At 45.8% G+C, this 15,626-nt stretch overlaps 1 protein-coding gene across 1 annotated transcript in view; it reads left to right on the top strand.

Moving 5' to 3' along the window:
• Window positions 1–7,779, top strand: part of LOC135398565 (uncharacterized) — a 168,598-nt gene extending 160,819 nt beyond the window's left edge. The window contains exons 4-6 of the mRNA XM_064629955.1: window positions 6,619–6,772; window positions 6,843–7,003; window positions 7,661–7,779. Of these exons, the coding sequence (XP_064486025.1) occupies window positions 6,619–6,772; window positions 6,843–7,003; window positions 7,661–7,779 (434 nt within the window). The remainder of the gene's footprint in view (window positions 1–6,618; window positions 6,773–6,842; window positions 7,004–7,660) is intronic.
• The last annotated feature ends 7,847 nt before the right edge of the window (window positions 7,780–15,626 follow it).

Here is a 15,626-nt window from a genome sequence, read left to right as displayed (position 1 = left end):
TATCTCGATGTTTCTAGTATGTACATTAAACTAACTATGCAGATATTGAGAAGCGATGGGAGTGATCCGTATACAAGAACGGCGGATGGTGTATTCAACGATGTTGTATTCCCCGTGAATAACTTGGGAGCTGCAATGTTTAAGTATATTAATGTGTATATCAATCAGCGATTGGTATCATCAAATTGTTTGAATTCCTACCGGTGTATGCTTGATACTTTGCTCCACACCAACACGCATCTTCAGAAAACGGTAAATGATTGCGGAATGTATATTTATGATTCAGGTGAAAATGCAGCAAACGATCCAAATTCGAATGTTGCTAAAGCACTCATTTCTAGAACAAGTGGTGGCAAACTATTTGAAGTTGTCATGCATGTTAATACGGATTTGACAGATCAAATTAAGCTATTATTACCTGGATTGGATGTTAGGGTGTCTGCTGTGCACGCCAGCGACATGCATCGCTTATTGACTGGTCCAGGAGAGGTACACAATGCAGTACTGTCATTACGTAAAGTCAAAGTCAGTAACTCAACTTTCCTTTCTCACCAGTCTATACTGAAGAAACATCCAGCGTGTTACACTATGCGAGGTTTAGAGAGCAAAATTAAGACAATAACTGCTGGCTCAGTGGATGGTATTTTCGACAATCTATACACCGATCGCATTCCAGATCGGATCTCAATGGTTATGACACGGACCGACGCCTATCAGGGTGACTTCAAACTGAGTTCTTTCAATTTTGAACATTTCAATGTGAGTTCAGTAACACTAACAATTGACGGACATCGAAAACAACTCTCATACGACTGGGACAATGACCTATGCAGAGGAAGCTACTATGATTTCCTATCTTAACTGAATGATAGAAGCGTCGAGCTGCGTTATCAGAATTATAAAACTAATTCGTTCATATTGCATTGGAACCTCAGTGCAGACGAGTCCGTTGGCGGCTACTTTAATCCGATACGTAAGGGAATTGTAGAATTGAACTTAAATTTGCAAAACCATTGCCTCACGCTGTGTCGATTATACTTATAAGTGAGAGCCCCAAGATATTGACAGTCAATGCTGACCTTGCAGTTCATTTGGATTAAATCATGGACGTTCTAGATCTTGAATTATTGTTTTCAATGAACCCTCAAACTGTGAGAATGTATCGAGGAACCTACGCTGTCGACAGAGTTTCGCCACTTCAAGAAGAAGGTTTCATTGTCATTAATACGCATCCACACGACGGCCCGGGACAGCATTGGTTGTTGTACATGATGGATCGAAATGATAGATTCATCTATGTGGACAGCTTTGGTCTACCACCAATTGAAGAGGAACTGCTAGATCTACCTGTTGACGAATATTGTGACAAGTGTATACAGAGTCTCTACAGCTCCCACTGTGGCCTATTTGTTTCTGTATTTGCTTCCCGTCTTTGTAAGAATTATTCACTCAAAAGCATTATGTCATTATTTGACAATAACCTTGTACACAACGATCTCAAGGTAATAAAAATGACTGAAGAGGAATACCTCATTTAAGAAAAATTCTCTCATTTATTCAATGTACAAGCACTTTGAAGGTAATCCTCCAGACTCACTATCTTGCGAGATCTGTCTTCTTTTCGTTGGACGATGTAGTGCGAATGCTGAATGTAATAATTCCGAAGGATCGGTCTTCTCAAACCGGCATTGATAATGGCAGGTGAAATCTGTTCACCATCACGGTATCGTCTTAACAAGTCACATTTCACGGCGACAAACTTTGTAGTCTCTTCCTTAGTTGTCCGCATCTTGTTTTGAGTTGATACGGTAAACATCGCAATATGAGTGTGAAGTCACTCTCAGGTCCGTTGCAATTCAAGTACGAGTTTAATTTCATCAGGTCTTTATACATCATCCACTGTATAGTCAAGTGAAATCTCTCAGCCGAGTTCATACTCAATCCGAGTTGGGATGGCATCCGAGAAATGGTCTGATGTTATGATCTAGCCAGTCTGACGATTTCGATGAAATCAATCCCCCGCATCGACATTGTCTCAGATGATTGCCATTTTGTATAAAGAAACTTCTTGGTGGTGTCTTCAATGTTTGCACAATGGGCAAGTCGCCTGTCAGAAGACACTCGTAATCTAAACAAAAATCTCCTTAAGTTACTGGAAAGAGAGGAGAAAAGCTATAAAAAAACTCACAGCCCTCCAGGGAGAGTGAATAGCACTCGTCTATTCCATCGTTGATTTGGGAGAGAATGAGATGGAAAGGATGCCTATTGGTTTTCTTAGTATGCCATTGGTTAACGATTTTCTACATACAATTTTCGGTTCCGCCCACATTTACTATAAAATAGTGACCCATGGCTTGTTTTTTTCCACCAAGTTCTGTTGCCCTGGTTGCAGTGCTTGTTTCCTTTGCCAAAAAATTTGTTTTGGTGTGCTGCCGAGATCTTTGAAAAGGAAGTCTGCTTCTTGCATATTGTTCTTATTTTAATTTACGGAATGTCTGTTTCTAGTGCCTCGCTGTGGAATCTGTGGGTATGATTGCGTTGAGGAGGTAATTCGTCGCATGGAGGAGGATGCTAACGTCCCAAATTTAGATCCTGCTTTGTTTGATGAAGAGTGGGGATTAGAATTTGATCAGGTTTTGATGGATGGAGTTTTTGATGATATTATTACGCCGGCAGATGCCGTGCAAAATCCTGATAGCCCAGAGCCTGTTGTGAACAATCTCGCGGAACATGTTTCGGTGGCTCATCCTGGTGTTAGCGTACCATACTTTCCATTCTTTGAAACCGCTGCAGCCTTTGAAGGGTACCTTGGACGTTACGTCCTGTTCGCGTCACCGTATGACGACTTTGTCGAGGATCCATTCGAATACCTGGTACATTACCAACACGATATAGGTTTCCATATTACAACAACATCCCATACCTTTTTAAATTTTATATGCCTGTGAAAGTATTGATGGTAAAGCAAGTTGGCGATTCGATGAGTAGCCATTTTGCTTTTCTAAGTGCCGTGTCGCGAGAAATTCATAGTCTCGCGGATATAATGGTTGCGCTAAATGAAATGATTAGCGAGTTAGCACGCAACCTGGAAAATTATCAGGGTGAAGGTAGCGGTTACGTCTCCCGAGACGTATCCGAAATCGAATTGAACATAAGCACAATTGAAAAAAAGAAGATTGGCTGTGACACTGTAATTCCCGCCGATTGAAAAAAAGAAAGAAAACACTCACAAATGTAAATGCCCAGACAACGAGTGTTTGAAATATAATACTTTTAGCGCTATTGCATCCTCAAAAAGCGCATGCAATTGATTGGAAAACATATCGCAAATATCTCGTTGATCTCGAATCGAATCCATTGGCACGAGTCAAATGGTGGCCGGACGCTCCGGTATCGTATTCGGAGATTGCAGAATTTGAAGAACGGAATCAAAATGAGGTGTATGTGTACTCATATCAGGATGGGAGTATCCACACTTCCCGTGTTCCACGTCCTCACATTTAACGGTAAAGTGCAATTATTAGAATTTGATAATCACTTTTTTGGGATAAAGAATTTTAGTACATTGAATGGTAAGAAATGTAGATTTTTTTGTGAAAAGTGTACTAGGGGATTTACAACACTGGAAAGCCTAGTGTCCACATAGGAGAGTGTGCAGGAATTTTGAGGAGCTTTTGTTGGAGTTCCCTGAGCCAGGTAAGAATGTTCTAAAATTTGACAAGTATGGACACACGTTTGCATTTCCATATATTATCGGACTCGATACAGAGTCTGTCCTCGACACTAATACGAATGTGAAAAGTGCCGTGCAGAAGCATGTTATGAGTTCCTTCTGTTGCATTCTAATCAGAACATATGATTCGAAAATACTGGCAAATGAAAAATATTTAGGCCCCGATGCCGCTTCCAGGTGCGTCGACTGCCTGTTACGTTTTCATAACAGTGTGGTCGATATCAGTCGTTGCCCTGCCCCCATTAAACTCACAGACGAAGAAACTCGTAAACATGTCGCTGCAACACACTGTGAGTATTGCGGTGTGTTGTTTAGTGGTTCGTAGGAAAAAGGTTCGTCATCACGATCACAGCCGTGAAAGCAGTGTCAGCAACTTTTTGGCTACCATTTGTAACGAATGTAACATCAGTTGCAGCAATCGCGGCAAAATTCCCGTGCTCATCCACAACCTTGAATACGACATCAGCTCCTTGTTGCATTGCTTCCATGCTTTGAAGTTGGAACACCCGCCCAAGCTCATCGCAACAAGCTCGGAGAAGATTCGGAATTTTGAATATGGCAATTTCATATCCAGGGACACCACACAATTTTTAAATAGTTCCCTTTCTTGTTTGGTGGATAGTTTGAAGGTGTCGGAAGGAATTGAGGCATTTAAGTGCCTACAGCAAGTGTATGGTAGTGACTTTGTACGTTTAACTAGGAAAGGTGTGTACCCATATTCCTGGATCAAAAGCTTTCAAGTCTCCAATGAAGAATGCCTGCCGGCCAAGGATGGTTTTTATGATGATTAAATGGAACACACATCAGTGAAAATGAGTATGCTTTCGCTCGGGAAACATATGATCATTTTGATTGCAAGTCATTGAAAGATTATACAATGATCTATTGGAATGTGATGTCCTGCTCCTGTTAGATGTTATGCAGCATTTTAGACAGCTTTCTATGAAGACATATGGATTGGAAGTGCTGCACTTTGTCAGTCTACCTGGATTCAGTTGGCAGGCTGCTCTCAAGTATACAAAGGCCGAGATCGAGCTGCTTACAGATGAAGATATGTATCGAACCATCGAGTCTTCTATTAGAGGTTGGTATTTGCCAACAGGGATTGAGGTATGCTGCTGCCAATAACAAATATTGTGCAAACTTTGACCCGGAGAAACTGCAAAGTTACATCTCCTATTGGGATGCAAACAGTCTGTATGCCAGTTGCCAGACATTGCCATTGCCTATTGGAAGATTCGAGTGGGCGCCCCGAATCCGAATTTTTGAGTTTGGACATCATTAACCATCCTCAGGATGCAGAGTATGGCTACATTTATGTGTGCGACCTCGTCTACCCACCGGAGTTACATCAGAAGACCAGGTATTTCCCACTAGCTCCAATGAAGCAAAGGTTGACGAGAGCTGGTTGTCTGAGTATCAGTTGGCTCTAAAAGACCAATTGAATTACAAACCTGCAGCACAGGGTAAGTTACTTCTCACTTGTAATGATAAAACAGTATGTTGTACATTATCGTTTGTTGAGTCTGTATTGTAAGTTAGGTATGCGGGTTAGCAAAATTCATAGAGTGTTGAAATTTCGTCAGGGTACGATCTTTGGCCCGTACATTGAAATGAACATTAAGCGACGCATTGCAGCGCAAACGGACTTTGAGAAGAAGATACTAAAGTTAAGTTGTAATGCCCTTTATGGCAGGACGCTCCTTTCCCCCAGGCGATTTAGATCAATTAAGATAGCATTCAGCAAAGAAGAGGCCCAAAGATATAGCTCCTCGAACGACTGCATTCGATTTGAAATTTTGTCTGAGAATTGTGTGTTGTATGAGATGAAGAAAAGGAAGGTAAAGTGTAGCTTTCCATTGCAGATTGGTTTTTATATTTTAGATTATAGCAAGTTGATAATGTATGAATTTGTCTATTGCACTCTCTTGGAAAAGTTGAATTGCTCCATCACCATCATGTATTCAGATACCGATTCTATCATCGGTGTGTTTCATACGTCAGAGTATGAAGAGGAAATCAAAAAGATTGCAGATGATCACCTCAATCTTTCATCCTATCCCATTGATCATCCACTCTATAGCAATAAAAATAAAGGGGCATTGTTCCACTTCAAGGATGAGACTGGAGGTAGGATAATTGAAGAGGTGGTTGCTCTGAAAGCAAAAATGTATTCTATCCGATTGAGTGACGATAGTCAAATTGCTAGAGCAAAATGTGTTAAGAAAAGTATTGCTCGTAAGAATTGCATCATGATGTATATAAAGATGTTTTGTTTAATAGTGTGAAGGTAAGTCACCCCCAAAGGACCATATGTAGTAAGCGCCAATGCATGTATACAGTAGAAACAACTAAGCTTGCACTCATGCCATATGATGATAAGAGATATCTCTTTAATGCTATTGAGTCATATCCATATGGAAGCTGTGAAATTGGTAATGAGTAAGTATATTCTTTATTATGTGTATTGTGTTTCTTCTGTTACAGGTCGTGAAGGTTTTTCGACTGGTTTTTCTCCTTCACCTGATTGGCATCACAATTGGCACAATTCCCGGCACAATTGGCTTTACAACTGGCAACTTGATTGGCATAATAAATATATCTCAACTTGATTGGCATTAATAAATATATCTCAACTTGATTGGCATTAATAAATATATTTTCACTCGTACTTTTTGTGTATGACCCTTCTTTGCATGTCTCTGCATGTTATAAGCGCGCGGACAAGCCTCCGCACTGGCGCCGCGCCCTCCGCACACGCGACGGTGTCCCAGACGCTGTGGGGTTCGAACCAGACACCCATGTTTCTAAGTGGACACCTTGTAGTTTCGGCAAGACCAATTACTACTTACTTGCTTACATTGTACTTATTTACTTCCCTCCAGTTGAAGAATGTCAACGGGCGTGGCAGAACCTCAGAGACCGCTATGCCCGGGAGCTACGGGCCACCAAGCAACCCAGCGGGTCCGGCCGATCTAACAGGCCAGAATGGCCGTTCATGAAGCCTTTGAGCTTTTTGTCACCCTTCATTAGGACACGGTATTTCTTATTTCACTTATGAAAGTCTAGTCCGGTGGTGACACACTTTGCTTATTGGTTCATTGAACAGGACAGTGTTGTCAAGAAAAACGCAGGGCACCATTCCCCATCAGCCTCCAACGAACTGCGCCAGCTCCCTGCCAACCCCTCCAAGAGTACTGCCTGACATACACAGTGACATAATTGAGGAGCACAGTATAAATGACACGTTAGTACAAACAGGGCCACAAGGTAAGCATCAGTGTTTGGAGCGGGGCGCAATACTTAACGATTCCATATATTCAGCCTTGCTGCTCAGCCTTGTGCGTGATGGCACAGGAACCCCTGCAAGTGTGCCGGGAACAGAATTATCGTCACCCTCACCAGTGGCACAATCTAGTTCTGTAAGCCCATCATTGCATCATTTTGAATGTGTACATTGGAGATCTGGAGATGTCACATCTCTGGCTTTGCTGGAAATATGAATTTTTTTATGCTTTGAAAATTTGGAAATATTGTTTGTATAGGTCAGGGTGCCAGAACATTGCGAAGTTGTTCACCAGAGTATGATAGTAGTTATCTTTCACATTTTGAGGGTGCCCTTATCACATTCTCCCATATGAAGCATTTTAGGATGTGTTTGCAAATGTCATCTTGTGCGAATTGGAATGGCCAAGTTGCATGCTGGATTCATAGTGCATTCTGCAATAGATGAAAATTTTAATTTTCCTCTTCCTCATATCAGTAAGAATAAAAAGAAAAAGGCAAAGTTGTTTAACTCATGATTTTCTGAGTTTCTTTATTTTTTATTTTTTTCTAGTTACATATCTAGGTGAACTCTATCCTCATTCACTATGTCCTATGCCTTGTATTTGTTGTGAGCTTTTTGATTAAAACATTCACCTCCAGGAAAGTTTGGGGTCACAGTTCACACCCTCGGCTACCTTCGAGGTTCTACAAGAACAGGAATCCCGGGGAGAAACTCCAACGGTGGGTTGTGCGAGGCCTCCAAAGAGAAGGAGACCTGAACAGACCGTTGCGGCCCTTCAGGATGTACTCGTGTCAGCCACAAGAAAAATGGCAGAATCTAGTGCATGCCAGCAGCCCCACATCGACTTCTCCGACAGTAACACTCTTTTTTTACTTAGTTTAAGGGAAAAAATGGCGAGCTTGTCGGAGAAGAAGCAGCACGAAGCTCAAATGCGTATTCAGCAAGTGCTGTTTGATGTCATGTATGGTGAAGACACAGACGAAATCATGTTCTTCTCTTCCATAATTTGTTGAAAAATGATGCCTTCATTTACACATGTACATGCACTGTTTACTGTAGTCTGACAGAAACGATACCATTAGTAACAATACTGGTGTGAAGCCAAGCAGTGATGTTCCGAGTTCTGTACACACCTCTCATTACTGACACACAAATTTGGAACACAGTGTGTATGTCTTCCTACAGTTCATTTTTCTGGCAGGCATCCACGTCGTAGGATGTCGTGCTGTCCCTCTTCCTCTCCAACTGAGCAGAAGTAGTTTGCGTACGCATTCCTCACATTACAAGCATTTGCAGAGTACATATTACTGCTGAGAGACGATGCGTCCCTGATTGCATCACTGGATGAAACACATGTCCACCAGTTGCAAGGCACAACTTTGCCAGCCGAGTTTTCTATGTCTGTGTATCCAGCAGGGCAACACTGTCGCTCCTGTGTAGACTGTTTCGTCCTCGGTGCGGAGGTAAATATGGAGGCATACCGTGCTCATCACTATATGGCCCTCAGTGTAGGGAGGCTTGCCGTTATGGGCTGACAGTAGATGCGCCATCTGCTTGCTAGGATGCCAAAACTGTTCTCAATAATCCTCCTTGCTCGTGAGAGCCTGTAGTTGAAGGCGGCCTTCTTCAAGGGTAGCTGTTTCCCAGGGTAGGGCTGCATCAGATTTGGCAGCAATGGGAAGCCTCATCTGCGACGACTACATGTGGGAGTGCCAATGAACAACCTGGAAGCTTTTTTGTTCGAGGGACATCAAGGCTTCCGTTTGCCAGCTGGAACCCAAATTCATAGTTCCTAAAAATGCCGCCATCACTTCCTCGGCCTTGTTCCTCAATGAGAACCTTAAGGAATCGATATCTTGCATCACAAAGGGCAAGAAGGACGATGCTGTAGTAACCTTTGTAATTGAGGAACTCTGAACCTCCATTTGGCAGCCTCTGAATGGCCACATACTTGCCATCAAGCGCTCCAATGTTTCAGAGCCCCTCGAAGTCTTGCGCTACTCTTTCCCACGTAGAAAAAGCAGGGCACTGAAATAGAAAATAGTAATAATAATAATCATAAAATAAAATAACATGTGACAGCTTCGAACACTTATGCTACTCACAGAATAGCGCTATGCTGCTAGCACAGGGTTCTCAAGGACATTTACAAAATATCACACTACAGAATACACACCAGGAGGTATATAGGCTCAAGAACATGCCAGATAGCCTCGCAGGTTCCACGGATGACTCCACAGGCTGTGGATTTCCCGATTCTGTAACTCGCTTAGCATATCTGTTGAGAGGAGCCGTGAGCAAGGTACCTAAAGAAATGCAGTAGCATATTGCAGTAGGTTGCCAGAGGCAGTCAGTAATAGACTCAATGTACCTCAATGTGATTGCTAGCCTCTCCGCTGCGGGGATGGCCTTTCGGAATGAGGTGTCCATCCGCTTGATACGTGGCTCCACCAGCGATAGCAGGAAGTACATAAATTGTAAGGCACGCACGGTGCGTACTGCGGCCTACAAATCTAGTGAAGAGCATACTGAGCCTAACCTTTCCTTTGTCATCCTGAAATACATTAGAGTGCGTCGCGCCATCGAAGAGCCGCATCTCTCGCACAAGATGATGGTATTCCCCGTAGGTTTCGCGGCTACGAAGAAGCCTTCGTAACCATGCTCTTCGTCCTCTGTGCTCGTGGTGTATCAAGAGGAATGATGAGATGACTTGAGCAACTAGCGCCCAGTTCACGGTGCTTCCACATGACATGTAAACAGCAACGCAGTTAAGAGCATCGTCAAGCGTCCAAAGCAGCCGGAACCGAGGCGCTGGACGCCATGTTGCTCTCTGGCTCTATTTCGCTTTTCTTCGGAAGGATGGCGCTCTAGGAGGCCGCTCCTCATTGGAGGAACGGAGCGCCGAAACGTAGTAATGTGAACAATGGAGAAACGTAGCCGGCAACGAGATGGGTACTACGTAAGCGCAACCCGTAGCCCGTAAGCGTAAACGTGACAGTGTGAACCAGCCTTTAGGGTAGCCAAGTTGTCGCCAGTGGCGTTGGAGGACGAGTCTTTCTGGGAGGTACCGGTTACAGTATAGGAGGTAGTGCTCGATGTCGGCTTCCACATAACAAGTTGTGCAATCGGGGGAGTTCGTCTGGCGCATGTTATGCAGGAGTGAGGGTGTCCGTGCAACATTCATTCGAAAGCGGTGGAGGAGTGATTCTTCAGCTCTATTGCAGCGGCAGGCAATAGTGAAGTCCTGCATGGGGTCAATTAGACGTACGAAGTGGTGATATGAGGTAGAGTCCGCTCGGAACTGCCGGGTACGGACACAACGCCACCGACGAATGTGCAGGGAGCAGACAGAGATCGTTAGGGGCAAAGGGGTGGCAGGAAGAGCTGTGTTAGATGTTGCGTCTCTTGCTATTATGTCTGCGCGGGTGTTACCCAGAAGGCCTACGTGTCCCGGGATTCATTGAAGCGTCACAGAATGGCCAGTTGCCGCAAGTTGTGTCAGAGCTTGTAGTATGAGCGTGTGGAGAGTGCATATGGTGCTGGGGCGAAACGAGAGCAGCAAATCCAGGGAAGCCTTGCTGTCAGCCTTGCTGTCATGCACAAGGCGGGAACCGCTAAACGTGCGTCAACACGGAAAAAAGGCTTGGTCACTGCTGAACCAGTCTAAACATGCGAGAAAAGGCTTAACACGAGCGCAGTCAAACATCGGCAAATCACTCGTTGGTCACCGCTAAACACGGCGAACATGCGAGAAAGGGAACGCAGCAAATCACTCACCTTTTCCCCCGCGGCGACTGCTCATCAGGCAGGCAGAAACTGAGCGGGCGCAGGGACTGCGGAGCACACGTCTGCTCTCCGCGACAGCCAGCGAGAAACTGACTGGGATGCCGCGCTGCGGCAGCTATGGATGCGCGCGCGCTCCTAGCGCCCTCTGCGTCGCCCGCCCGCGGGTGGTTTCGGTTTCGCCTCTCCGCTGCGCGCGCGCGCTCCTAGCGGCGACTGGTGACTGCTCAGTTTCGGTTTCACTCTCCTTTCAGTGCGCGCGCGTTTATCTGTATAAAGGCAGTGCACGTTTATCTGTATAAAGGCAGCGCGCACTGCGCTCGCGTAGTAGCCATTTTAGAACTATATCCTACAACGCCAGTTACGTCGTCCTGTGGCGCACCGTGCGCAGCGTGCACCAGATGGCACATTTCGGGCAACAGCTATTTGGCAGAAAAAGATTGGAGTATTTTCTGGACGCATATAAACAAGCGATGTCATCGCCCCACGCTTATTTACTCGTGAATCTTCACAACTATACACACGAGGATCACAGGTTGCGTAGCAATATCTTTCCGGGCGAACGTCAATATATCTCCGCCCTCACCTCACTTTACTCAAAGTACTCTCCACTCTACCCCCTCCGCGCCGTCGCGACGTCTTGAGACGTTCTTCCTCGTCCGACATGAAACACCTCTCCGAAATTTGCCTTAATGTATTGAACGGAAAGGTGGCTCTAGCTCCAGACACGTTTGCGCGTTTGAAGAAGCACAAACGCTTTTTACAACGGCTCGCCTACAAAAAGATTCACAAGAATCTGCAACGTTTGAAGCGCTATCTGTCTCAGCAGAGAGGACAGGGCGTTCTTTCGTCGGTGGTTCCTCTCCTACTTTCCGCTGTGTTGAACCTTTTCGTCAATGGCCAAGAGAATTGAAGTGACCACCTCCTCCTCCATCGGAAACATTCTTTCCTCTAAGGAGAGTGGTGACGTCAAAGTGAAACTCATACTGCAAGCACCGTATCGCATACTCAAGCAGTACGGATTTGACCCCTACGACAATAAAAACAAGGCGCCCGACGCTACAAATGACTTTGGCTACTCGCTCCTCTCTCCAGAGGTGTACGAAGAGGAAGCGGAAAGGGTGGTCTCGGAATTAAAGAAGGTTCTTTCCTGGGATCGGGGGGGTTGTGTCTCCGTGTCTGGCAAGCCCATCAGGCACTCCTCCGTTTACGAACTCGTCGTCAATTATTTGTTGCAACGTAAGACGGGAAAGAAACCTTCCTGGTTCCCCAAAGTCTCGAAACTATTGCGACTGATTTCTCTGCCCAAATCTCGCGAGTCTCAACAGCAGCAGCAGGCCTCCATTGCGTGGACGACTTATGGAGGGATATGAGAAACCAGCGGGTGGTTTGGGGGGGTGTGGACCGCTATAGAAAAGCGCATCACTTGAGCAAAAAGAAGGCTCTCGCCATTCTCAGAAAGCTGGATGCCTACACGCTACACCATCCGGTCAGAAGAAAGTTTAATAGGAGACGTATCATCGCGCTCAAGATCAACGACGTGTGGCAAATGGACCTCGCCGACTTTTCAAAGTACAAGAGATTCAACGGCGGCTACCGCTACATTCTCGTGGCAATCGATTCCCTCTCCCGCTTTCTGCGCACCCTCCCGCTAAAGACGAAGCGCCCTGCCGAAATGAAAAGGGTCATGATAAGACTTTTTCGGGGAGGTAACGCACCTACACGCATCTTTTGCGACAGAGGAGGGGAATTCTATAATAAGACCGTCAAGGAGTATCTGTCACGAAAGAAGGTCCACACGTATTCCACCTTCTCTCCAGTAGTCAAAGTATCGCAGGCAGAACGCGTGATACGCACTTTACGCGACAGAATATTCCGTTATTTTAGAGTAACCGGAAAATACCACTTTGTCTCTGCGCTTCCCAAGATCGTGCGCGACTACAACAACACCAAACACAGGACTTTGGGCATCAGCCCGTCCGAAGTCACACCCGAAAACGAATTGGAGCTGTTCAATAAGATAAATGGGAAGCCCGTCGTACCCTCCGCGAAAAAGAAGCTCAATGTGGGGGATAAAGTGAAGGTCCTACTACACAGAAAAGGTTTTCATAAGAGCTCGGAAGGGAGTTGGTCGCCTCATATTTTCACCGTCTCCCGCCTGAGAGACACCTCCCCTCCAGTTGTGCACCTGGAAGATTACCGGGGTAAGGAAGTGGACGGATCTTTCTACCTGGAGGGGGTACTCGTCGTAACCCGAGACGCCAATCAGCCTTGGGCAGTAACGAAAGTGCTGAGAAAGAAGCAAATGAACGGTCAGAGCTTCTGCTTGGTTCGCTGGTTCGGTTACGACAAAGAACACGACAGTTGGGTTCTGAGCAGCAACGTGGTCAAGATTGGGAAATGATGTCAGACATCTACGTCCACCTGCTCTCGAACGCCAGCATGGATAAGTTTCCCTCGAATAAACTCAACGCCTTCACGGTAGCTTTCGATAGTCCGCTTCAGCTCTCGAATCGCTATAAAGTCGGTCTGATGGATCTCAGCATAAGCAACGATTTTTTAAATATCGGGTACGAAAGGCAAGATGTGAAAATCGAGGTTTCTTTCGAGGACACTGTCGAATCCGGGAGAACTTTTCGTGTCACCTCCGATCTCAATAGGGATTTGGGAAAAGCCCTTTCGGAATTTAACGTTTCTTTCGCGTACAATAAATCGCGATACGACTTCGTCTTACCTGTGGACGTGAAAGCCGTGGAATTGGACCCTCGGCTCGCACAGGCGCTCGACGCCTCGCTAGCGTCCCGCGAAGCAGGTCGTGCGGTGAAGCCTCCCAAATTGAGTGAACGCGAAGCCACCTCCATCTTATTGGAGCACGCCGCACCCGTCGCTTTCGGCGACGTCACTTTGAATTCGGAAACCACGACCCTACGGAACACACTCAACAAGTATTTCCAGACGCACAAGCGGGACGCCTCGCTAGAATTCACGGATAACATCGACGCGTCGATAACATGGACGCTGCAGAAACGCGTGTTTTTTTTATCTCAAACACACGTACAATCTTCTTCAGTCACAGAGTGACACTGATGGTCCATCTTCTCCATCTTCCTTCAATAGTCGAGGTCCTTCGCAACGTACGTCGAACGGTACCGTCCGACAGCCGAGAAACAGGCGAATCAATCGGTCCGTCCAATGCTTTTGCTCTGAAAAATGTGAACGATTATATAACGTATTAAAACATAATGAGGAAGCGTACGTTTGGACCACAATCCACCGCAGTTGGTGCAGAAGAAGCGGGCGTTGCCAATCTCCCGAAATATGTGAGGCGGGAAAAAACTGACTTCACGCGCAGCAAAAGTGTTGTACACTGGAAACGAAACTCTTCAAACATTTCGACGATGATGACGTCATGGGTATTACTTACGAGGATCTACCAAGCTGATCATGATGGCACGAGAATGACGATCAAACATTCGCTTCGACATTTATAGTAAAGCTTTTCCTCTCACTCTCTATGACGTCATTGATCGTGTTTGAACATGTTAAGACGTTTTTGAACATGTTTGGACGTGTTCAGACACGGACGGCGAACCGTCGAAGTCGCCCCTGGACACACTAGTTCCTCTCTCTCTCTCTCTCCCCCTCTCTATGACGTCATTGAACGTGTTTGAACATGTTTGGACGTGTGTAGACACGAACCCCGCAATACGAAAAACGTCACGCAGCATGAATTAGACTAGTGGTTAGTGTGTCGCGTCCAGTGTAGGAGGTTCCTGGGTTTGAATCCCACACTGGGTCTTCTCGTCGTCAAGTCGTCCCAGAGTGTTAGTTAGACATTAGTGTAATGTTTTATTCAACGTCGATGGTGTCGTTGTTATATGCGACATCGCAAAGGAAAAAGGCGCGAAAGACGGAAGGCGGGGTGGCCAAAGTACAGACGACACCGTCGCAATGCGTGGAGGAGGAGAGCGGTGTAGCGACTATAAAAGGTGCGCTGGTTCTACGACGATTGATCGAAAGCCCACGAGGGGCATCCATCCACGGCGTGAGTCGTTTCGTGGACCAAAATGTAAGTCGACCGTCTCTGCTGTGAGAGTGTATTCTACGTATGGCATTGTTTTTCAGGAACCAGTAGCCGCTCTCACCGCATGACACTGAACACACACAGGGACTCACCCCATCCTCTCTCATCATCAATCTCAAGCGTTCCTCAACTGAAGGGAAAAGTGAGCATTGTTTCGTGAGAGGAAATCTCGTACTGATTTTGTTTGACCGCAGTGCAACGCTGTCTCGTATGTCAGTACGACCCCATCGATGCCATGCTCGTGGCCGTAGAAAGAGAGCACGAAGCTAGAATAGAGAATCTCGGTAATAGCCCAGTCGTCCTTTCAGATGACGACGACGACAACAGAGTCAGTAGTCCGCCTTTCGTAATACCTGAAACGGACGACGACGAACCCCTAGATGGACATGACAATGCAGACGAATTGCTCATGTGGGAAGGGAATCAGTCGTATGCAGATTTCATTCCTCTGTCTGGTAGGGTTCGAGATGAATCACCAGATGCAAGCCCAGAATTTCAAAACGAAGCTGAGCCTGTCCAGGGTCGTAGAATCGTTGAATTGCGAGAACACGTCGTAGAGAATCATCCCTCTGTCAGGAGAGACGATTCCTTCCTTTTTTTGTCAGAGATGAGGCATTTGACGGAACGGCTACTAGGTACACGCTTCTTTGTTCCCCACACGACGACAACGTCGACGATTTGCGACTTTATCTACCGAGAATAACTCCAGTAATCACGCGCGTCCTCGAAGCTTATCC

Source organism: Ornithodoros turicata, chromosome 6, assembly GCF_037126465.1.
Source record: "Ornithodoros turicata isolate Travis chromosome 6, ASM3712646v1, whole genome shotgun sequence".
Classification (NCBI taxonomy): Eukaryota; Metazoa; Arthropoda; class Arachnida; order Ixodida; family Argasidae; genus Ornithodoros; species Ornithodoros turicata.
This window is presented reverse-complemented; position numbering and strand designations above follow the sequence as displayed.